The 23436-nt window shown below is 46.8% G+C and overlaps 2 protein-coding genes across 4 annotated transcripts in view; one reads left to right on the top strand and one right to left on the bottom strand.

Moving 5' to 3' along the window:
- Positions 1-6: 6 nt before the first annotated feature.
- ZBTB48 (zinc finger and BTB domain containing 48) lies at positions 7-10346 on the top strand. Of its 3 annotated transcripts, XM_006025569.3 has the most exons (10): positions 7-738; positions 1940-2220; positions 3565-3676; positions 4579-4671; positions 5279-5365; positions 5895-6049; positions 6704-6840; positions 7548-7712; positions 8056-8144; positions 9998-10346. In XM_006025569.3, exons 1-10 carry the CDS (start codon positions 55-57, stop codon positions 10292-10294), a joined length of 2100 nt encoding a protein of 699 aa, XP_006025631.1. In that variant the 5' UTR covers positions 7-54; the 3' UTR covers positions 10295-10346. The 3 variants fall into 3 exon arrangements, with proteins under 3 accessions (XP_006025631.1, XP_025062195.1, XP_014376280.1); XM_025206410.1 differs by lacking the exon at positions 7548-7712; XM_014520794.2 differs by lacking the exon at positions 8056-8144 and having other exon boundaries at positions 9998-10167.
- Positions 10347-12032: 1686 nt separating this feature from the next.
- KLHL21 (kelch like family member 21) overlaps positions 12033-23436 on the bottom strand; it is a gene marked incomplete at its 5' end in the record, with an annotated part of 12417 nt that continues 1013 nt past the window's right edge. Inside the window, 3 exons of the mRNA XM_006025579.2 lie at positions 12033-15265; positions 15972-16044; positions 21760-22165. Coding sequence (XP_006025641.1) covers positions 14972-15265; positions 15972-16044; positions 21760-22165 — 773 coding nt within the window. The remainder of the gene's footprint in view (positions 15266-15971; positions 16045-21759; positions 22166-23436) is intronic.

Here is a 23436-nt window from a genome sequence, read left to right on the forward strand (position 1 = left end):
GGCAGGCCCTGGCTCGCTGTCCTCGGTGACCGGCGCCCGCTCTCCCCGCAGGTCATGGACGGCTCTTTCGTGCAGCACAGCGTCCGCGTCCTGCAGGAGCTGAACAAGCAACGCGCCACGGGCCAGTTCTGCGACGCCACCCTGGACGTGGGCGGCCTGGTGTTCAAGGCGCACTGGAGCGTCCTGGCCTGCTGCAGCTGCTTCTTCCAGAGCCTCTACGGCTTCGGCCCCTCCAGCAGCATCATCCTGCCAGAGAGCTTCGCTGAGATCTTTGCCCTGCTGATGGACTTCTTCTACACGGGGCATCTGGCGCTGACGGCCGAGAACCGGGAGAAGGTGTTGGCGGCCGCCAAGGAACTCTGTGTCCCTGAGGCCATAGCGCTGTGCCAGAGCTTCAGGCCAAAACGCAGCGAGGGCAGTGCCCAGGCCTGCCAGCCTCCACAGGAGCCGGCTCCTGAGGAAGATGTTAATGGCTACTCGAAGGCCGCAGACTCCGATGCAGAAGAAGCTACCAAAGCAGCGGCTAAAACCCCTATTGCTGGTGAAGCCAGCCCTAGCCACTGCATGCGGAGAGCCAAACTAACACAGGGACCAAGTGAGAGCCCTTCTCTTCTTAAGGGAAGGCTTAAAAGGGCTGTTAAAACAAATTCAGGGGAAATAAAGAGCTCCCAAGAATGTAAAGAACTAAAAAGGCTGCCTAAAAGAGGAGGCACCGAGGACAGAGACATCAGTAACAAGGTGGCGTGTGGAGCATGTCCTATTGGGATTTCCTTATGATCAGCAAAGATAAAGCCTTCAAGCTGAAGTGGGGAGGGAGTGGATCCTGAGAGCTAAGCACGACGCTAGTGCTTGCTAATCCTCTAGATGCAGCAGGTGTCGAGAGACAGGAAGGGGATTGGCCAAAGCACAGGGCTTGTGCTCAGGTCGGGGTTCTGTTTCTGGCTCTGCTACGGAATTGTAGCAAGACCTCTGGGGAGATCTTTTAATCTGTCAGTCCCAGTCATGGTCTCGTAGGGTTCAAGGGCAGAAGAGACCGTTCAGTCTGACTACTTGTCTGTCACAGGCTGCTAAATTTTACCCAGGTTCATATATGACCTTACTCAGACTAATTGTTTTCAGTCTTTGGGAAACTAAACTGTCATGTGCCACTGGCAAAGAGGCAGTACTTTTTCCTCTTCTGTAAAGTGGATATTATGCTAGCCCATGTCCCAGAGGCATGGAGGTGTTAGTAATTACATTTGTAAACCACTTTAGCATCCTACACATGAAGATTCTGCAGACACACAAAGTATTCTTTGTATTGGTATTCTTTTTTAATTTCCAGGAATAAAACCTCAGTGCCTGTAATTCTCGGGTTTTATATCCACAAAAGAAGAGACAGACACCTCTAAAAATAATAAAATATCATTAAATAATTTTCAAGTTGGGAACTTTGAAGAAATATCTCCTTGTAAAGCTTACATTGGCACTTTGAGAATCCCTGCTGCAGGAGGCCAACAAAACAAATGGGGTGGGTCAGGCTATAATAGTGTGCATCTGTGCAAGCTTAGATGAGGATAGCTTCCAGGGACTGGCAAAATCATAGAATTATTTCAGTCTGTGGGAACAGCGAAGGCAGGTTGAGTTTTTAAATCGAACTACTCAGCAGATTGCTAACTACAGGTGCAGCGAAAGTGGTGCTTTTTAGTTGGGGTGGGTATCGACCTAAAACATCAGAACAAGCTAAATACCTCTATACAAACAGGCTTTGTCTCTTGGGAAGTATCAGATGTTCAGTTGAGCCCATTGATTCTTATATTTTAAGTTTCTTCATGTCAGATATTTGCACTTCCCATAAGTTCCAGCTTTTATAGCATATTACTGTACCACTGTAGACACTGTTTCAGTTCTCTATGAGGTGTTAGTGAGTTAAGGTAATGGCCTCCCTGTTCTGTCACAGTGGGAAATACAAGTTGTTCAAGATCCTGATGATGTAACAACAGAAGATTACGGAGTAGTTCATAAGGAAACTGATGAAGATTACATTCCCAAGAAAAAGAACTTGAGGACCAAAAAGAAATCAAATTTGGCAAAAAAGCCAAGCAGTTCTGAGACTGCAGGGAACACTGAACAGTCAGAGGCTGGGACTCCTGGGAACAGAAAAGGTACATCTGTGCCAGTTGAATGCCCCACATGTCATAAAACGTTCCTCAGCAAATATTATCTAAAAGTGCACAACAGGTAAACATTCTGACTTTTATTCCTGTACCTTTTACCCAGTCAGGGACCTATATTCCAGCAGGTTTCTGGCGTGGCTGTGCTGTGCAGAGTGTTCATGCTGTGGAACTAGATGCCTTGAGTCCATTACAGAACTTGCTTCATAACTTAAGTTTGTCAGTATAAGCATGTCTGAAGCAACTGAGCCCCAAGAGCAGTCACTACAGGCTAGAGTCTTCCTAGGCTATGGGAAGTAGTTCCAGAGTGGAAACCTCACCATGCTGGTGCTGGGGCTCCAGAAGAGCAGAGGCAGTGGGCTTGGGCCTTTCCCTCTGGTTATGGTGTTGGTTTTAGTTATGTTTTTGTGTCTTTAGGAAGCCTGGAGGGGAAGTCAGGTCCTCCATACAGAGCTGTGCACTCACCTATGACCTTACACGTGCTTGCTGAAGCACTGCACCCCACTGTTTGGCTTTGTGGAGAATGTGGATTGGAGGAACAGCTTCCTGAAAGGAGCTGATTTTTCCTTAATTCTGGCATGGTTCTAAGTGTTTGAATAAATAACATGTCACAGACTTGTCCTGCTCTCACAGGTCTTAGATCTATGATCCCAAAGCCATGGCCTGTGAGCATGTGGGCTGCAGATACAGGCAAGAGCTGTTAAGGTATTGGGCAAATTCCTGCGTAGAGCCTTCCGAACTCTAGTTATCACAACCAGGTAAGGGAAAAAGTACTTGCAGTAGCTGACTAGAGCCCTTAGCTCTGAGTGGCAAGTGAGACAGATGGATTTTAGAGCTGACAACTAAGGCCAAAATACAATGTAGTGCCCTCTAGCAGCAGAGGTGGGACATCTGTTCTTTGAAATGCAAACACAGTTCAGTGCCATGGCCTTGGTTAAACAGTTCAGCATATGTGAGGGAGCAGAAGATGGCTGTATTCTGGAGGAGTCAGGGTAAAGCATTCTGAAACAAAGGAGTCTCCCAAACACCATAGGATCAGCAAAACAGCTAGCTGCCTGTGAGGGGAGCTTTCAGATCCCAGCTGATGTGTTTGGGGGAAATATTTGATGCATGAATTCAAAATGCGTTATCATCCCCTGGTCCCCAGCTTGGTGCAGATAAACAGTAATTCACAATCCACTTTTTAAAGTATGTTGTGATGATTGCCCAGAGGTAACAGTCCCCCTCTAGCCTCCAGGCATGTTCAGTTATCTTTAAAAAATAATGAGACTTTTCATAACCATGAGCCATTGAAGGCAGACTTTCCCAGTATAACTTAAGCTTGCTCTGGGAGTGGCTTCCAAGCCTATCATGGGTAATACCCCCCTGCTGTCAGATAGGGCCTAACAGCTGTTCTTTGTATTCCTTTTAGGAAGCACACTGGAGAAAAGCCATTTGAATGTGCCAAATGTGGGAAATGCTATTTTAGGAAGGAGAATCTGCTGGAGCATGAAGCGAGAAACTGTATGAATCGCTCGGAGCAGGTACCTATAGGATCCAGCAGCCCACCTTCTGTAGGGGAGGCGCAGGAGGCTGCCATTATGGCATTGTTAAAGTAGTAACTCACATTTATCATGCTTCCAGCCACCTGCCTGGAGTTATAACCTGAGCTGCCTGCCCAGAGCAAATCTTATCCTGACTGCTAAGAATGTGTCTTAGTCAGATGGTAAGAGGCTGAAGGCAGGAGAGGGTAAAAAAAAACCCTGTTCAAATTTCATAAAAAGGGGATGTTACATGCATTTGCCTAATGTGCTGATGGGTGTAATAAATGCCCTGTTCCTCTGTGTAGGTTCCTGTTGTAGAACAAAAGAGGGAGAAAATAATCCCTCCGATAAACCAAGGTCCCCTCACTAGGAAACCAATCATAGGCCTGACTTGCGTTCCTTATGTGAAGTTCTATTAGTTCTGCCATTTTGGTGGACACTTAACTTGACTGAGGGCCACCATCACTATTTCCTTCAGCTAAAAGCAGGAACAACCACTACCATTGAAACAAATGCAATTTTTGCCCCTCCTGCATGGTGTGCTGCAGCTTAGGTCTGTGTTGAAAGGTGTATTAGGCAGGCCTGGGCCTAATGCTCATTTTGCATTGTGTGATGTGGGTAGTCACCATGTAGTCTTGTGCTGAACTTGGAGTTTTCAGATTAGCTGGTGCCAGGCTGTCCTGTGCACTGTGAAGAAGCCTAATGTTTATATGTCACATGCTAATCAATGTCATCACCAGGCACCCAAACAGTCAGGTCTGCCTTTGGATGTGCATTCAGTTCCTCTACCAGGGCTTTATGGTCTGCCCTTGAGCTTGATCTATGTCCTTCTTTTCCTGCCTCTCCATAGTCAGAACTGCCCTAACCTCAGTTTCATTTACTTACCCTCTTATCTCTTTCAGGTTTTCACTTGCTCGGTCTGCCAAGAGATATTTAAGAGGCGAATGGAATTACGGCTACATATGGTGTCACACACAGGGGAAATGCCATATAAGGTCAGCACAGTGTGCCCTTGAGCATTCCTGGGAGTTGCTGATAGATGCTGTTGCTGAAAGGAAGGGAGACACGCTGTGCAGATGTGCCTTTCTATTCTGGGGTGGAGGAACTGCCCCCACCCAGCCCATCATGACACTAACTCCTGGAATCCAGACTGGCTCCAGGAGTTGGGAGCAGGGCAGTGCAGTGTATCACATACCTCTATTCTGGGATGGTTTGCTTTCATTAGGTGCATGTCCCTGTATAGCAGCTACCTTTTATTCTGGGCCTTCGGGCGGATACCCTAATCCCTGTATATCATGAATCCATTGACTCTATACCTCACTGCTCTCCTCTCCCTGCAAGGGAGACGGTCCCTCTGGGAGGGCATGCAACACCGTGCAGGAAGGCTGTAGGGTGGATACAAGTGTCTAGGACATGCCTGGGGCTGGAAGTCTAGTATGTTACTGTGTCGGAGGCCCCTGGAGGAGAGTTGTCTTCTATCTTCTTCCTATTTGGCTGAGTCCCTGTGGCTGCTCTGCATTACTGAGGCCAGAAGCTCCTTTAATTACTGTAATAGCAACTGTGGAAATGAACAAAAGCTGACTTTTTCTTCCTGTGTTTCAGTGCTCCTCCTGTGTCCAGCAATTCATGCAGAAAAAGGATCTGCAGAGTCATATGATCAAGTTACATGGTGCTCCAAAACCACATGCGGTAAGGGGGAGAGCAGGGTGGACCTTGAGAGAGAACCTGGCATGGGGCCATGTCAGTGCTAGACTGCATAACAGAGGAGTGATAAATATTCTGGGAGCAGCAGGAAAATAAGGCTCTGTACAGCAGAGAGAAGGGTGCCACAAGCTCTGAGGTCTTGCTGGGAATCAACCCCTGGGAATAACATGCACTAAAGTGACACCTTTATCTTGACAAACAGGCCACAGAGCAGAGGCTCTGAAAATGGGATTTCTGTGTTGGATGGCTGCATCTTAGCAGGCACATTACCAAGGGTGGGTTCAGGCTGTGCTGCAGCCCCTCTCTGGTTGCTCAAGGAGGGCTCCCTTTCCTGGCACACTTTGCACTGGCACCAGGTGTGGTTCAAGACCACACTCAGGGCTGTCAGTGACTTGGCTGACTGCTTCTCCATGCTAAAGGACTCTTCCTACCAGTGGATGCCTTGGGACTGGCTCTTGGTTTGAGGAGCTTGTGGCAGGGCTAACTAATGCCAGCTTCTGCCCTGGCCTTGCAGTGCTCCACCTGCTCCAAGTGCTTCCTGTCACGGACAGAGCTGCGCTTGCATGAGGCATTCAAGCACCGTGGGGAGAAGCTGTTTGTCTGTGAAGAGTGTGGGCACAGGGCCTCGAGCCGCAATGGCCTGCAGATGCACATCAAGGCAAAGCACAGGTAAGGAGTCGCCCAGCAGTCCTGTACACAGGTACTCCCTTCACCTGGGGCTGCGTCAGCTTTTCCTTCCCTGCAGGGCCTGGAGCTTCCCAAAGGAGGGTCCTAGAGGGGGTCATTTTGAAGCAGCCAGGAGATAGACTAGGTGGGGCTGATGTGAGTGCCAGCTTCCTCTAACTTGTGTGCTTTGACATGTAGAGTAGTACCAAGAATGGCCAACAGCCATCTCTGCAAAACCTAGGCAACTCTGCCTCTCCCCTGAAAGCTAAAGCTTGTTTGGCCCTCATTGCCTTAATGGCCTTGGCTATAATGGAAGCCACTTAGCTGTGACTTGGTGCTCACCAGCAGGTCTCCTCATCTCCCATCCCATATTTGGGGTCCCACAACTAGCTGCAACATAGGTGGGTGAAGAAGCTGTGGTCACTTCCTTGTGCCTAGAGGAGATTGTGCTAGGATGTTAGTAGTCATTCCTGGACCTCCACCAGTGCCTCTGGTTGGCATAGGTTTGAAATAAGGTTCCAGTGAGGAGCTTTGGAACTGCTGTGAAAGCTGACCACTCACCAAGGCCCTGCCCCATCTGGCAGAGAATGCGGGAGGGACATTCCCTGACCAGGGAGCTCTGCAGGCAGGACCCTACCCCATTCTTGCTGCTTCCAGGAATGAGCGCCCCTACGTCTGTGAGTTCTGCCATCACGCCTTCACCCAGAAGGCCAACCTCAACATGCACCTGCGCACACACACAGGGGAGAAACCCTTCCAGTGCCACCTCTGTGGGAAGACCTTCCGCACGCAAGGTACGCAGAGTGGCCCAGCCATGCTGCTTTTCAGTCTGCTCTCAGGAGCAGAGCCATGTGATGCCTGTCCTGCTACTGCTTGGACCCTGCCCCTAGCACTTTCTTAACCTGAGACCTTTAGAGGAGGGTACTTGATTCAGACCCCGCTGAGTTTCTTCCTGGCTCTAGCACTTCCCAGTTTGGGCTCTGCTGAGACTGATGCTGCCTCAGCAGTAGAATCTGAAAAGTCTAACAGGAGCTAGGCAGACAAGGTTCCTTGGGTGAATCTGATATCTTTTATTAGACCAACCCAAATAGTTGGAAAATAATTATATTATTATTTTCTAACTATTTGGGTTGGTCTAATAAAAGATATCAGATTCACCCAAGGAACCTTGTCTGCCTATGTCCTTAGACCAACACGGCTACAACCTACGCTCCTGTAACAGGAGCTAAGCACTTACCCAGTGAGAGCAGGAAGAAGTGGCTTGCAGTAGCCAAGGTGGGTGGTAGCTGCTTGTGAAGGGCCAGCTCTCCAAAGAGCATGCTGGGAATGCTGCTTGTAAAAGCAAGATCTCACAGTACAAAATTTGCTTGTAACCAGTCTAAGGAAGAAGCAGGTACCTAAGGTAGAACCTGGTAGCCAACCTGTGAGAGATGGGGACTGGTGTGGTAGACTGTCAGCCCAGAGCTGAGCCACCCCCATCTTTCTCTGTCCTTCTTGTTAGCGAGCCTGGATAAGCACAACCGCACACACACAGGTGAGCGCCCATTCAGCTGTGAGTTCTGTGACCAGAGGTTCACGGAGAAGGGGCCCTTGCTGAGGCACGTCGCCAGCAGGCACCAGGAGGGGAGACCCCACTTCTGCCAGATCTGTGGAAAAACCTTCAAAGGTAATCATGTGCCAGCAGGACTGAGGGCCATGTAAGAGTCTGGAGACCCCACTTGCCCTGAGGCTTTTTGTATTAACTTGGGGCAAATGTGCAACTGCTTGGTGGGGAATTAGGGCAGCCGGATACTGATAAACTAGGATGGACTGGCACAGCAAACAGAGGCTTCAGCACAGCTCTCTGCTAGAAATCTCTTTTCCTGACATCATGGGAGAGCAGTGTTAGCAGGCTGTTCCCTGCCAGGGTAATGCTTACAGCATGGTTTGGGTCCATGGCTCATGACTGCAATGCTCAGACCAGCCTGCCTTTCCCTGTATATTACATCTGGCTTCTGACTTTTTCTCAGCTGTTGAACAGTTGCGTGTCCATGTTCGCAGACACAAAGGAGTGAGGAAATTTGAATGCACTGAATGTGGCTACAAGTTCACACGACAGGTATGGGGGATTTTCTGATTCCATTAGTAGGTATGCCCTGAGGCAGCCCAGGCCTTGACCCCATCAACAAAGCCCTCCTCTGGAGCTAGCCAGAATCTGAACATTCAAAAAACCAGTCTCAACAGGCCATAGGGGAGCAGGAGGAGTGGCCTGGTCAGAGAACAAACACCTCAAAAGGACCCAAATGTAATCAAACAACTGCACAGATAAGCTAAGTGAGAGCAGGAACAGGGAGCAGGTTTCTGAAGTTAAAGCTAGTCTAAAAAGCAGTCTTCTGCCCTTGTCCTGTGGCTGTGCAGGATGAGAAATCACCAGGGATCCTGGTTTCTCTGCTAAAAAATTTTCCAAGATATATAGATATAGTGGCATTAGATTTTAATTGTAGAAAAGCACAGATTTTGGAGTGTGTGTGTGTGTGTGTGTGTGTGTGTGTGTGTGTGTATATATATATATAGATAGATAGATAGATAGATATAGATATATATAGATCTATATCTCTATCTTTATCTCTCTCTATATATATCACTTGAACACAAAGTTTTATTGATATATTTGCAATTTTAAAGCAATTTGGAAGCCTTCCAGTGCCTCAATCATTATGAAATAAAAAAAAATTAAATGCCAAAATATATAAATATTTAGAATTATATATAGAAAATCAGCTCCCCCTGCCCCTTTTTTTCACTGGGATGCTGGTCCAGCTGTGGCTGTTGGCTCCGCTGCTTTGTGGTGCTGAGCAGCCCTGATATGCTGGTGCCCTGCCCCTGCCCATGCCGTTGCTTCTCACTCCCGGCCCCGTCTTGCTACCCCTCACCCCAGCCTTACTGGTGCCCCTCACTCCTGACCCACTGCCCCCAGCCCCCCCAGTATGTAGGGAATGGAGTGGGTGTGTGGGGAAGAGAAAATGTGGGCACAGGTGACACTTGAAGGGTGAGGGGCAGTGGGGGACACAAACAACAGTTGGGGGAGCAGGGAGGGGGCTGACAGGGCTGCAGCCCAGCCAGACCAACTCCAGGCAGGAGCTGCCTCCATGGCTCAGCAGGTGGGACCCGGTGCGGGAGGAGTGCCCTCAGGACTGTATGGTGATGGTGGCAGCGTGGAGTTGTGCCCCCTGCTGGGTGGGTGCGTACAAGGCACCTCATCTTGACTGCCATGGTGGCACGGTGCTCCCTTTCATGCTGGATTCCACCTGCTGGGCTGCAGAGGCAGCTTCTGCCTGGAGCTGGTCTGGCCAAAGTGCAGAAATCTGTGGGGGCATACGTCTTTCCCCCCCAACATCTCACCTGGGCCTTCATCTTCTTCCAGCCCCCATAGAATCACTTGGAGGGAGCTGCAGGAGCTGGTCTCCACTGTACTGCCTGGCTGCTATGTGCATGTGTGCACTCACATCCATGTGGTGCCCCCTGCTCCCCGCAGTCCCAAGCAGCCCCTTGCAGACCAGAATTCTGCCAGCTTGCAAGGGGAAACTTGTGGCTTTTCTCCTTTAAGGAGAAAATCTGTGTTTTTCCATGGCAAACAGAAAACCTGGATCCCTGCAAATCACCTGACAGGTCTTCACACATGGCTGCCCCACACAAAGTAGTGCTGTAAAGATACTCAAGTTAGCTCAGCTACATGTAGCATTGTAATTGCATGAGTGTGCTGGCTGCTTGTACTCTGCTGAGAAGCAGCTCCGCTGTTTTTAACACTTGCACTTGCTTGTGTGCCTCATAATGGCAGTGCAGCAGGCTGTCCTGGCTTACTGCCAGATCTAGTAGGAAATCTTCAAGCAACTAGAGGTTTTCTTTTCCTAGCTCAACAAACTGCAAGGGGAAGGTGGCTAATGCCAGACTCTCACTGCTTTTTTTACAAAGGCCCATTTGAGGCGCCATATGGAGATTCATGACCGGGTAGAAAACTATAATCCGCGCCAGAGAAAGCTGAGGAACCTGATCATAGAAGATGAGAGAGCTGTTGTGGTAGCAATGCAAGCACCCCAAGAACTGGAGGTGGGATCTGCAGAAGTCATTGTGGAATCGCTCTCACACAGCTCCCTGGCTGAAGAGATTCCTGTACAGAGACTCTGCTCAAATGAGGACTTCTCTACCACAGATGTTATTGAACAATCTCTTATAATTACTACAACAATCCCTGAAGACTGTGAAACATAACACTTGTATCCCCATGCCAACCAGAAAAAATAAAGCATTAGGTTGGACTGACTGCTTGCTGGTTGTTTCATAGAGTCTGGGCTCTCAGAACCTCATCATACTTAAAAACACCAACTACCTAGAGCAGGGGTTGTCAACTGGGGGTATGCATACCCCTGGGGGTACTCTGAAAGGTCCCAGGGGGAATGCGGGGGTGGGTGGGGATGGAGCGCCACCACCCCGCACTGCTGCCTCATAGGAGCAGGGCCAGGGAGAAAGGAGGGTCTCACAGACACCGTGCTGCCACCACTCGCCACCCCATGTACAGCTGCTTGCCACCAACCCTCACCCCCCAGGTACATATTAAAAATGGGGCTGCTGGGGTACATTTATTAAAATAGGCACCCCGGGGGGGCGGGCTAGATAGCAACAATGACCATGTCCAAAGCACAGGTGGGGGAGAGCATAGGCAGCCAGGCTGGGGCCCCACTTAACTTCCCCTGCTCCTGGCTGGGCCACGTGGTTAGTTGCTCACCATGGGGGGGCCTCAATCTGGCCCCCGCCCCTTCCCGCCCCCACAGACTGACCTGCTGGGGCTAGGGGCAGTAGGTATATGCATGCCCAGCTGTCCCCCCAGCTCAGGATCAATCCGAAGAGGCTCTGGGACCTGCCTGTCAATCAGGATCCCTGGCTTGGTGACCACTGCCACAGTTCCTCACTCCGGTAGTCCCTTTTATTTATCACCCACCTGTGCTGTCTTAAACGTCTTTTCCTACAGACCGTGTCATTGTTAGCTCTTCTGTCCTCAACTCTTCCATAGCCTCTTGAAAATGTGTACAGTAGAGCAGGATGCAGTGTTTGAACAGCTGTACCAAAAAATAAAATCTTCCTATCCCTGCTCATGTATCAAAGAATCTTACCATACTGCATAAGTTCATGTTGAGTTGCTTGTCTGCTATGACTTCCTAGGTCCTTTTCAGAGTTATTGCACAGCACATCTCATTACGAGACCACGGCCAACTTTCCATGCTACAAAATGTGTAAGATGGCATTTGGTCCTATTGAAATGAACTGAGGGTTCACCAAATAGCTGCCTCCCCACCTTCTTTACCACTCTACCAATCTTTGTCCTCTGCAGTATGTTAGTGGTGATAGAAAGTGATGGGACATCCTGCTCCTTGTAGAATCCACTGGAAGGAAACACCCAGGCTCTGTGGGGAAAGGAAAGGTTTCCACTTGCTCTACACTGCAAACTACAGTGCCTATGAACACATGGCTGAAGTGATATTGGTGCTGAATGGGTCAAGTGCTGTTAAAGCATTCACATGTAAAATAATAGAAGATTCACCTAAGAGCTAGATGTGTAGCTGCATGCAAGCTCTCATGTAAGCTGAGAGCTCAGAATTCATGTAATTTGAATGATGCATGCCATGTGATTCAGTCAGTGCCAAACTGAAAGGCAGTTTGGCATGAAGAGTTCATCAGTGATAAGACAGGAAAGGATCTGCCTAAGCGAAGCAAAGAGGATTTGTTATAATAATAATAATTTTGTATTCTTATAAGCAATAAATGAACACCAGCAACAGAACCTTTGTCTGTTGGTTCCCATACTAGTGCAGTAGGACAACTCTTTACTGTCTGCCCTTTATTAGCTGTCTTGAAAGTGACCATTTAGTCAAAAAGTACGCCTCTGACCGGCTGTGGGTCATGTAGCATCAGAGGCAAGCTAAACAGGTTCATAGTCAGTGAAAACTGAAAAAAAAATACTGAACTGCTTTATTTAGCTTGATTGTTTCAAGTTTAAAAAGAAACTACGAGGATAAAAATACAAAATCTGTCAATGTAAAATGCCTTTGCTTCAAAGGATGGCATTTAAATTGTACTTATTTTGGACACAATGCATTTACAAAAAATAAATACAAATCCATATAGTTATTTAGCTGGTTCTGAGCTTCAAGACACAAAGTCCAGCAGTAAGCACTACAGTATGACATATTATACATATTAAGAATTTGGCATAAATACCTGACCATTCTACTATGTAAGTCAAATTATAGGCAGCAATAGTTCCACACTTAGATGGACTTTAATAGAGGTCTTTAACTGTCACTAGATTGGCCACCAAGTTACTATTTCTCTCCCTACCACCCCAGCTGCATGTGCTCTGTAGAAGAGGACCTGTCTTGAGGCTTGTTTAACTTGGCTCTTGCCCACCCTGTGGTGCGGAGTAACAGAGAGCACATCCATCTCTCCCCAGTTACCAGAAAAAGTGACATACTGAAATCCTGGTTATGGTATCAAAATGCTCCAGTGACTGGCATTCTCTCACCTGTCAGGCAGGACAGCTAGTTCACTTTTCCTCAGCTGGGGCATTGGCAAGAGTTGCTAGTATTACCCTGTACAGCTCTTATTACTACAGGTAGAAGTGCCCACCTGACAATCTCACTCTCAGCCCTCAGGCTGGCACTCAGGGCACGAAGCCCAATGCAGGCACAGAAACTGAAATATGAAATAGAAGTTAATGCCTAATGCATTTATCAAATGCTTTTTAATATCTGTGCTCCATGCTGAGGGTGAGCCAGATTAAACTTTGCCCTCATGTAACTACTCTATTACCCTGTCTCAAACTTTAAGGCACTGGCAAGAACACATCACAATTTAAGAATGGCCCAACCTGTGTATCATGGACATGTGGAACACACTTTAAGTACATAGTGAAGTCATTGTTGCATACCAAACCGATATTTGAAAAAAACACTGTGTTTTTTGTGAACTTGCATCTTCCAACTGAAGAAGCCAAAAGCTTTGTGACTGAACATCTGGGTTCATGGCCTGTTCTTAAAATTTCAGTTCATAAAGTCTTTAGTGATGAAATCCATAGCTACAATCTCACCTACTGCTCCACTTCTTCATTCCCGCTGATGCTCAACTGGGCCACATTGTCTTTTGAACTGAAAGTTGTTTTAGAGGAGCACCATCTGAGATGTTCCACCAGGTATGAAGCAGGGAGTTTCTCTTCTAATGAAACTTGCTTGTTTGGGTCAAATATAGGAAATAAAATGAAGCTTGTTATATTACATACTTAAGTTGAAAAGCAGAACTTGCAAAGGCAACACAGCACCCTACACAGAATTCATTTTGATGGTGGATACCCTTATAAGGCCCCCAGCTAGCACTGATCAACTGCTCAAATGCCAGCAGCTATGGCAGTGATGAAACTGCAAAAAAAACCTCCCAGGCTTTTTAACACACACAGATTCCAGCTTTTAAATCATCATTTACCTCAGCAGTTCTTTATTATATTGTTTATCTACATATCCAATTCTATGTAATACATTGCCAAATGCTCAGAATTATGGTAGGGTCCCCAGGAAGCTCTTCTATATTTTCTACCTATCACCTTCTAAGTCCTCCTCTCCAAGAATAAGATTCTGATCTATCACCTTAAAGTGGCTAAGTCATGAGAACATGTCCTCTTCCTCTAACAGTATTCATGGCCCAGGGCCCAAGTGTTCAGTCCAGCACAAGTGCTTAGGGCTTGATAAGAAAGAGTCAAGTTAGTCTTTAGAGCTCACTTAGCATTAAGAACAAATAGCAAATAACCCCACTTTGACACAAGAACATGCTGCAGAGACACCTCTGCCAAGCTCAGCTGCAAGCTAAACAGTTTGATACAAACAGCAGCTTTATCGTGGTGTGGATGCAAAAAAAGAGGTTCTTTGCTAAAGGACTGACATGTACTACCAGTCCCAAAGTGACCTGCCAGCCTGCCTCAGAGAGGAAAATGTGAATCTTTTCTAAAGAAACAGAGCTGTCCTCCTAGGAAGGGGCAGGAAACGTGCAAGCATTTTAAAGCAACAAACATATCTGCAGGACTGAACAGTGTCGTGGGGTTTTTAAAGTCAATTACACATACACTGAAGGTTGGGGGAGGGAATGTGACATCCCACCAATTCAAACCTGCATGAGCTTTTCACACCACTGCCACATGGTATGTTCTGAGTGAAAGCCTGAACAGTGATGAAAAGCTATGGTGGTGCAGTATATTTAGGGCTAGATAGTTAATCCTCATGTTTTCTTGTATGTGGAAAGGAACTTCTCTCAAACCACACCGGCAAGAGGGTCCATCCTCTTCCAGAACACTGAGGAGAGACAGGCACAGAGCAGACCATGCTAGACCCATCCTTCCAACAGGAAGGGCCTGGGGCATTAAGGGACTTTGGTCCTGTCTGTCTTCTGTGTCTACTTCCAGAGAACAAACTAAGAAGAAAGGAATCTGGTGGCAAATGTGAAGTGTCAAATGGAAAGATGCTGACTGCAGGATCCTTGTGAAAGGTGTCTAATCACAAGCTGTTATGCAACCCTGAAAGAGTGACTATGGTGCTTAAATTACAAGTGATATTTAAAATACCTGTTTTCTTCAGAGCTTGCCTCAGAGCTGGTTCAGGGGTTACACTGAACCTTCTCACTTTGCAGAAAAGGGCTGAGGGACACTGCACCCAAAGAGGCCTCTAACTTTCTGCAATCTATGTTTCTACAGCAGCATTTTAATCTCTGAAGATTTTCACTCCTCTATTTGCAATTATGAATCGATATGTTTCAGTCTCCAAGCATCAACTGACTTCTGCCCCGTCTCAAAATGACACTGGTTATCTGTAATGAATGCACTTCAAGCCACAGGCACGAGAGGTTCTACAGTTAACGTAATTCATTCAGATTCTGATTCTGAAGATGCTGGTGCTGCCTGTTCAGGTTAATGGTGTTATCCAGAGTGATGCCATCATCTTCTTGGGTAGTTTCTGGCATGAACTGTCGAAATATACTGACACTGCCATGCCAGAAGGTGGGTTCAGGAAGCCGGCCCACTATACTCCACGTTCGAATTTCTGGATCATAAGCTTCCAACACATATGAAAGTTCAAATGTGTTATCGTAGCCACCAGAGACGTAGAGCTTCCCACCAAGCACGGCCACACTACCTCCAACATGAACCTAGAATTAGAAAGAGAAGAGTTTTGCCCATTTTGATAGACAGCCTAGGATCTAATCTGGCCAACAGTCTTAATTTGACTTCTCTGTTGGCCTGGCAACTGCTGAAATCACAGTGGTAATAGACACTAGTAGGTGATTTAGACCCACTAAACTCTGACCTTGGAGAGCCTGACCCACAGGTTTCTAAGCCTCACTTATAATCAGGGAACTTGGTTTTCTCTGATAAAAAAAAAATCCCCTATTTTTGGATTATATATATTTAATCCAAAAATAGGGTTTTTGGTTTTGTTTTGTTTTTTAAATCAGAGAAAACCAGGATCCCTGCTTATAATTGTGCTGGCAGCATATCACAGCAAAACTGACTGGGGTCAAGCTTGGCTGGAAGCCAAACAGCATTAACTTCCACTAGGGAAACTATGGTTCAAGAATCATGAGACAAAGCAAAAACTGTTTCACCACTGTGCAGCACTATCTTGGGTTGGCTAAGTAGCTCCATTTGCTATCTGAACTGCAAATGCTCTGAAGCAGACTTTTTCTAGCTTTGGTATAGCATGGAATATATCATTACCATTCACTGAATTTCCTTTGTGCCTCGTGGAATATACATAGTCATTCCTTGCCTTGAGAAGTTCATAAACCAAATCAAGGACATTATTTCCAACCATTACCAATAGTTTTTACAATGAACTCCTTGTTAGTGTACTACCTGAAGCATGGGAGGTATTTTGTCCCATTCATTCTTCACTGGATTATAAACATCCACTTCAGCGGAATCATCTCTGTGGAAGTAAAAAAGGAAACCAGCAGTCAGAAATCTAAAACCTTCTCTACCTCAACAAGCACCTGATAAAACAGGGGTGGGCAATTATTTGGGCTCAAGGGCCACATGAGGAACTTTGATTAGCTGTTGCAGGCTGCGTCAGCACCCCTCCCCCAGCAACTCACCAAAACTCCCTATGGGGCTGTGGGCAGGTGGGGAGCAGTGTTCAGGAACAGGAGGGGTAAGCAAGACTGAGCTCATGGGGCCAGGTCACAGGATGGTGACAGCTCTCGGGGTGGGGGGGTGTAGGAAGGGCATCTGTGTGGGAGCAGGGCTGCCTGGATGCTAGGTCCCAGGGGCCTGCCATGGGTGAGGGGAGGGAGCTTCCTTTTACATAAGCAGGGGCAAGATCAGGTACAGAAGCTGCCACTGGATACGGGTTGAGTAGAGCAGCACCTGGTCGGTTACAGTCACACCAGGAACAGCCCTACCAAAAGCTGTGTGTGCTGGCCGGGGCCAGGCTGCAGGTGCCAGCAGGAGCCCGGTACAGGCTACCCCGGCACGAGCAGATGGGGCTGGGCCCCATGTGGAATTCCACGAGGGTAGTCATGGGCCAGATCCAGTCAGCTAGTGGGCTGGATCCAGCCAGGGGCCATATTTTGCCAACCCCTGTGATAAATCCATCTCAACCAGTCTGAAATGGTACATTTACTTTTTTGCTTCCAGAGTTGCATTCACAAATCCACATGCAAGTTGAGCAAATGCCACCTGCAGGGGGATGCGGGGTTTGATGTTCACCTTAGCTCCAAGCATCTGTTTTTTGTATGGCAGCATCAGGGCCAGCCCAGGAAAAAAATAGGCAGAGACCAGGGCCAAGTGACAAAGGGCTGGCAATGACCTCTATGCTACGTCTAGGCTACGTTGTTATACTAAGTCTCCTCCAGACTCCGTACTAATGAAGTGGTACAAAGAGCCTGGAGACCATTTTTCTGCTGCTCCCAAGTCAAAGCTGCATGCTCTTTTATATGTATTTTGTCATTTGATGTTTAAAAGGTTACCCATCTAAACCAGCTAGTTGCATGTTGAGAGCAGGAATCAAGAGACAAACAGAAGCCCCTGGATCTGAGTGTGGGACAACAGCAGGCTGCTGCTGCAGGCTGGGGCTGGCAGCACCACTAGGCTCTCCCCGGAGCTCAGTGGGCAGGTTTGGGGGGGGGCTATGGCAAATTTTGGGGTGGCAGCAGCCCCCCTCCCAGTACTGCCACCACCTGCATGGAGCACCAGGAAGAGCCCAGTGGTGCCACTGGCTCCAGCCTGTAGCGGCAGCCTGCTGTTGTCCCGTGCACAGATCTGGGAGCCTGCGCCTGCCCCCAACCCCAGGAAGAGCCTCGCACAGCCCCCCAGCCTGCAGCCCTCCTGGGGGATGCATAGCAGCAACAGCTGCACCCTCTCATCCCACGGCCCCGCCCCTCACACCCACTCACAGTTCCTGCCACCTTGCTGCCTGCTGCAGCCCAGGGCCTCTGCTTCTTCCCACTCACCCCAGTCCCTGCAAGAGCAGCTGATGCTAACTGCCTGCAGCCGCTGGGCTGTACTGTGCCCCGAACCTATGCAGAAACCTTCCCTTCCTGCCCTAATGCTGCCATGATCTGACAGCAAAGACATTTATGGAGGAAGGAAGATAATCACTAGATTTTTGTGAGCACACATCACCCTATTTAGCTCTCACTTCTGGAGTCCCCAAGATTCTAAACTAAGGGGCTCTGCTAGAGGTTCTCTGCTACTCCCCACTTACCCCAGCTGCTGCAGCAGACCCGGGGAGCAGCTGACACCACCCGCCTGCACCATGGCACAGTGCAGCCCAGGGGCTGGGGTGAGTGAAGAGAAACGGAGCCCTAATCACATAAGGGTGAATTTACTGTACATCTAAGGAATTTTGGGTAGAAAAAGGGTGATAGCATAAAAGCGAATTTGCATATATGGAATCTGCATAAATTGAGGGAAACCTGTAAGAGAACCTGTAAGAAGTTTCAGCATGCTTGGTTTTTCACAGTCCAATCAGAAACATGTTTGTAAACATCTATTCATGTTCATAATCTGTACTTGCTTCCTGAAGATCTTCATTTTACAAAATAGCAAGTGCCTAAGAATCTTGTAGGAATCCAACTGTGTCCTGGCATGATTCAAACTCTCTTCACCATAAGTTACCGCTAGAAGTATCCCTGCTGGGTTGGAACTTCAACCAGTATGAAGTTTAGATGGAGTGAGGGAAATAAAGGAAGGACAAGAGGCCTGTAATAGAAGAACTAGCAACAGCAGTATAATCCCACAAGGCTTCTTTGACTCATTCCAGGCATGAGGCAGACTTGTGACAGCAACAGGTGAGGGGTGTTTGTGACACAAATGTGCTTTGCTGACACAAGGATATGCAAAGAACAAGGTCAGGGCAAAAAGCTAACCCAAGAAAGTCGTAATAAGGTAAAAACTGACAGGCAAAAAGATCCATAACCTTTTGCTTAATTATATTTTTTTAACCCACTGATTAGTTTCAGCTTCCATTTTTAAATGACTCATTTTCAAGATCTAAATTATTCTGCATTTGATGAAAACCTGTTAGCAGAATTCCATTTAAATGGTGTAGCCATCTCTCATGGCATAATTCTACTTTTGGCTATAAAATCCTTAAATAAGGGTTAACATAATGAATGACAGCAGAAAAAAAGAGTTTAAGATGGACATTACTAAGACATGTAGTCCCCCTCCACCCCTCTCTTCAAGATATTAAGTCTTTCTGAACAAGCATGTGCTCTGGTGGTGACAGAGATGACGACTGGTTGCTTAGCCAATCCAAGTGATAGGAACAGATGTGAATACAATAAGATGAAATAAACAAGACAACCCTGCAAGAATCCCATAGCAACACCATCCTTGATGGACATTTGTTCAACTACCATCACGTCTGTGAAACAGCCTGAAGATCATACAACAAAACTCACATTTTTGCCCTGCAGTTATTTTTGGACAGTACTGATTAAGATTTGTCAATGGCATATAAGATACATATACAGAAACCTTCCCTTCCTGCCCTAATGTTGCCCTGATCTGACAGCGAAGGCATGTATGAAGGAAGGAAGATGCTCACAAAAATCTAATGATTACACATCACCCTATTTAGCTCTCACTTCTGGAGTCCCCAAGATTTTAAACTAAGCATACTGGACCTCAACTCTTCTTTTAAATAGATGAAATTGTGAGAGAAGAAAAGACACACATTGCAATATAGCTTTTCAAAGAGGGACACTGCTGTCAAGCCATCTCTACCAAGAAGCACTTTTGCTGCCTCTAAGATTCAGTATATTAAAAAGCAGTTTGGGAGACAAATACTTCCAAGAATGAAAGAGAAAACAGACATGGCTGGAAGAATCTAACATGCGATTCCAGATACTATCTTGAGTAGGGAAAGAATGTCCTGTCCTATCTCAAGACAGTTTCTAATAAGGAAGTAACTGAAGCCCCACCCTGCTTTGCCATGAAACTATTTATAGCTGTGACTAGTGTCACTAAAGCTGGTCATAAATCAGTCACTTAAAAATAACTAGAATAGAAGTTAGCATCTTGAATAACTGTGTCCTTCTTTATCCTGTGAATACAAACCTACAGTTCTGTGACTGCCCATGTAAATACATGAGGTAAACAGACTATTTACAGCACAAGGAAACCAGGTGGTTTGGGGGAGCAGGGGCAATTCTGTCCTTTGCTGGATCAGGTAATTTTCTTATCAACCCTTGCAGATACACCCAGGGAGAGTCAACTACTCTCTCTTCAAAATTCTGACCCTTGAGCTAACAGCAAGTTGAAAACAACAAGTCCAATTGGCTCAGCAAGCATAACAGTGGAGTAATTTGATGATGAAAACCTTAATATTTTTAGCTTTCAGCTAACACTGTAAAAGCAATAACTGTGAACAGGTGCTTGGCGCAAAGATGTTAGGATGATCAAGAACAAACCCCAACACAGCACATAAATGCTATAGCTACAACTTGCTGCTATAAGCAAGCCCCAGAGGCAATAAGAACAACTTCTAGAGGCTATTTCTAAGATACGTTTGCTCATATCATCTAACATCCTGCCTTCGCATACGCTTCAGAGATTGCAAGCCTTTCAGTTATTTTTAATTAAGGAATAACTTAAGTATTTTAACTATTAGGGCAACTCTAGACAGTAAGTAAATGCTGATTTTAATGGATGCTTAAAATAGTAAGCAAGTTGTTTTATTTCATGTTCTCTTATTTCCGCTCAGATAGACTACCCAGCTGTCCCACCTACTATTTTCCTGGGCTTACTTCTGAGAGTGTGTGTGGTGTGCATGAACATGCATCATAATGACAAGCACTAAACAAAAACAAAACTGAAGAATCCATTTAAAAAAAAAGTGTAATTGATTTCAACCAGATCTGTAACCTGGACCCCATTTTCCAACTGGTGGATTTTAGACCCTTGTACACTATATTAATGTCCGTCTTTGAGGTTAAATTGCAAGAGCTATGAGTTATGCAGTAGCTTTGTTAGGACACAGAATAGTTACTGGAAGAAAAGTCAAGTCAGTAGTCTTTATTAGAAGCACATGGATACAGTGGTCCCATATCATATCAGCACCGACATAAGGAAAATTGATGTAATTGGCAATCAGCTTTTTTTGGCTGATGTGGCCAATAATGTTGCTGATAAATGCCCCGTGCATGCACACAGTGCAGCACACAGGTGGCCAGGAGCAGCCCCACAGCTTGGAGAGTAGCATCCGACTGGTAAGTCTGTTGTGGGAGAAGGGGAAGATCAGATCAAGGCCCTGTGGTGAGGAAGGGAGCGGGGCTGGGGCAGGGGCAGGTGCTGCACAGCCAGGTCAGGGCATGGGACAAAGCTGTGAGCAGCACGTTTGTGATGCGCACGGCGATGGATTGGCTTCCACTGCTACACACACCCCAGGAGGGCATGGGGGTGTGTGCCCCTGGATCTGTGTGTGGCACAAGGGCAAGCTGCCACTGGGGGTTGGAGTGGCACCAGGTTCTTCCCAGCACGGGAGCTGGGCTAGGGCTGTGCTCAGGGCAGGCAGCAATGGTTCTGGGAAGTGAGTAACAGGAGAGGCTACAGCCACCCCAAAATTCACTGTAGCCCCCCATATTCTCCCTCCCAGCAGTGCTGCCAGTCGCCCCAAGAACAGCCTAACCCTGCCCCCCCAGCCAGGAAGAACCTGGCACTGGCCCCAGTGCGCAGCAGCAGCCCGCCCTCACCCTGCACACAGATCCAGGGGGCACCCTCCCCCCTTCCCCCCATGTCCTCCCAGTGTGTGTAGCGGTGGAAGCCGCCCCCCTCCCTCCCTGCACACCCCAACCCCCAGACAAACCACTGCTCCATTCTGCACCCTGCCCGAGCTGGGCAACACCCAGCCCCACTCCCTCCCTCGCTGTGGGAGCCTCAATTTGCCCCCCTCCCTTTCCATCCCTCCTTGCCCCACAACAGACTCACCAGCTGGACGCTGGTCTCCAAGCTGCTGGGCCACATGCTGGCAATCAGATTGGTATTGACCAACATGGCTTGTTAAAATTAGCTATCGGTATCAGCCCAAAAAATCTTTATCAGTGCACCCCTAGTCTTTATTTCTAACCACAGCTAGGCATGGCATTGACATTTTCTCCAATAAAGCAGTTTATCTCAAGGGGAAAAAGACATCACTTACCTTATAAAATACATGAGCCCATTAAGAGTTACAGTTTTTGGTGCAAATGACCATGGAGGCAGTTGTCCACAATTCACTAGAGACCAAAGGTCAGTTTCGGGGTCATAGCACTGCATAATCATTGATTCTTTGCCTGCTAGAGAGCCGATGGCAAAAAGCTTGCCACGACAAGAAGTGGTGGAGCAGTTGTCCATTGGGTACATCATGGGCTGCAAAGCCTCCCAGGCATCTATGGAGTGGTCATAACGTTCTGTGCTGTCTGAGGCTATCACATACAACAGTCCATCCAGGACTGTTGAGCTGTGGTATTCTCTTGCTTTCAACATTGGAGAAACTTCTGTCCACTCATTCACACTGGAGTTGTATCTCCAGACACAGTCATAGAGTCTTGACCCATCTGATCCTCCTACAGAAGAGAGCACATTTCAGGATAAATATTTCACAAGGCATTAACTGTCTGGGAAGGAAACAGAGAAGAGGGGTTGTTCCAAAACAGATCTATTTATGTAGTTAAAAAAATTACTATTTTGAAGAGTGTAACTAGGTTGGAGGCTTTCCCCCCATATCTGCCTTATTACTCAATTTTTTTGGCACAGTAGGGGAAGAGGGGGAAAAACATGGTCATTACCTCATGACAATTTTAAAGCTAACCATGCCACCTAATCTTAAATTTGCTTGAAAATTTCCAAGGAGCAAAGCTTGGTATCCAACCTCCAGCAACCAAAGAACAATCCAAGACATATGACTTCACTTAATTACTGCTTCTAATATAAACATTCTCTTTAAGCTTTCTTTTAGCATCCCCTGTTCTCTGAGCAATGGGAAACTGAAATTAACACACAATCTGAGCATCTTTAATGACAACAGACCCTGCCTGCAAGTACAGGACTCTTGACAGAAGTTGGCAATCTCAGGACTGGACTGGTGGCAGAAGGCTGAGTATCAAGAATTCCAGGCCAATCCCTCTTAAGCTGCTCTTTTAAAACTATGAGCAGAGATTTAACACAGTTGCATCAGAAAAAAATACAGGCATTTCAGTTCAACATTGCACTCATGCCATCATCATTAAATCGTAGCCAGGCTTTTTGTTAGCCATTTACATATGGCCTGTTTGCTCACTTAAAACCTCTGATGGTATAAATTTATTAAAAAAGGCACCCCAACATAATTATAATCATAAATGTTTTCAATCTAGATGCAGTTATATCAGTAAAAAGGTGCCGTATATTAGTATAAATTATTCTGGTTCAGGAACTGAAATAGGGTATAACAATATATGGGTGGATATATCCACTGCATCCACCCTAGGTAGTGGCAGGTGTTGCCATTTTCATTAAATTGGTATCATTCAAGCATAATTTGTTAGCACAAACCACTTTTAATTAACTTAAGATAAGCAAATTTTAGGTTGTTTAATGTATATTAAAAAAAGACTCATTGTCCCCCTGACAAATCAGGAAATGAACTAAAAATAGCACTTTGGCTCTTGTTTTTCAGCACCCTGACACACACCTGTGCCCAGCTCAATGGTTCGCAATGCTACTGAGGGCTCAAGCATGGGAAGACTGTCTGGTAAGCTGCTGGCCCAAGCATGCAGGGGTTGTATGCTGTACAGCTTGTGCTGTAAGCCCAGCTATTTACATGTCTCTAGGTTCAGCCTCAGCCTTCTCACAGCAG

This window comes from Alligator sinensis, unplaced genomic scaffold (assembly GCF_000455745.1).
Source record: "Alligator sinensis unplaced genomic scaffold, ASM45574v1 scaffold322_1, whole genome shotgun sequence".
NCBI classification, from domain to species: domain Eukaryota; kingdom Metazoa; phylum Chordata; order Crocodylia; family Alligatoridae; genus Alligator; species Alligator sinensis.

Coding starts and splice junctions, on each gene's coding strand:
- ZBTB48 (XM_006025569.3), top strand. CDS start 55: ATGGACGGCTCTTTCGTGCAGCACAGCGTCCGCGTCCTGCAGGAGCTG. Junction 739..1,939: donor ACAGAGACATCAGTAACAAG/GTGGCGTGTGGA, acceptor GTTCTGTCACAG/TGGGAAATACAAGTTGTTCA. Junction 7,713..8,055: donor CTGTGGAAAAACCTTCAAAG/GTAATCATGTGC, acceptor ACTTTTTCTCAG/CTGTTGAACAGTTGCGTGTC.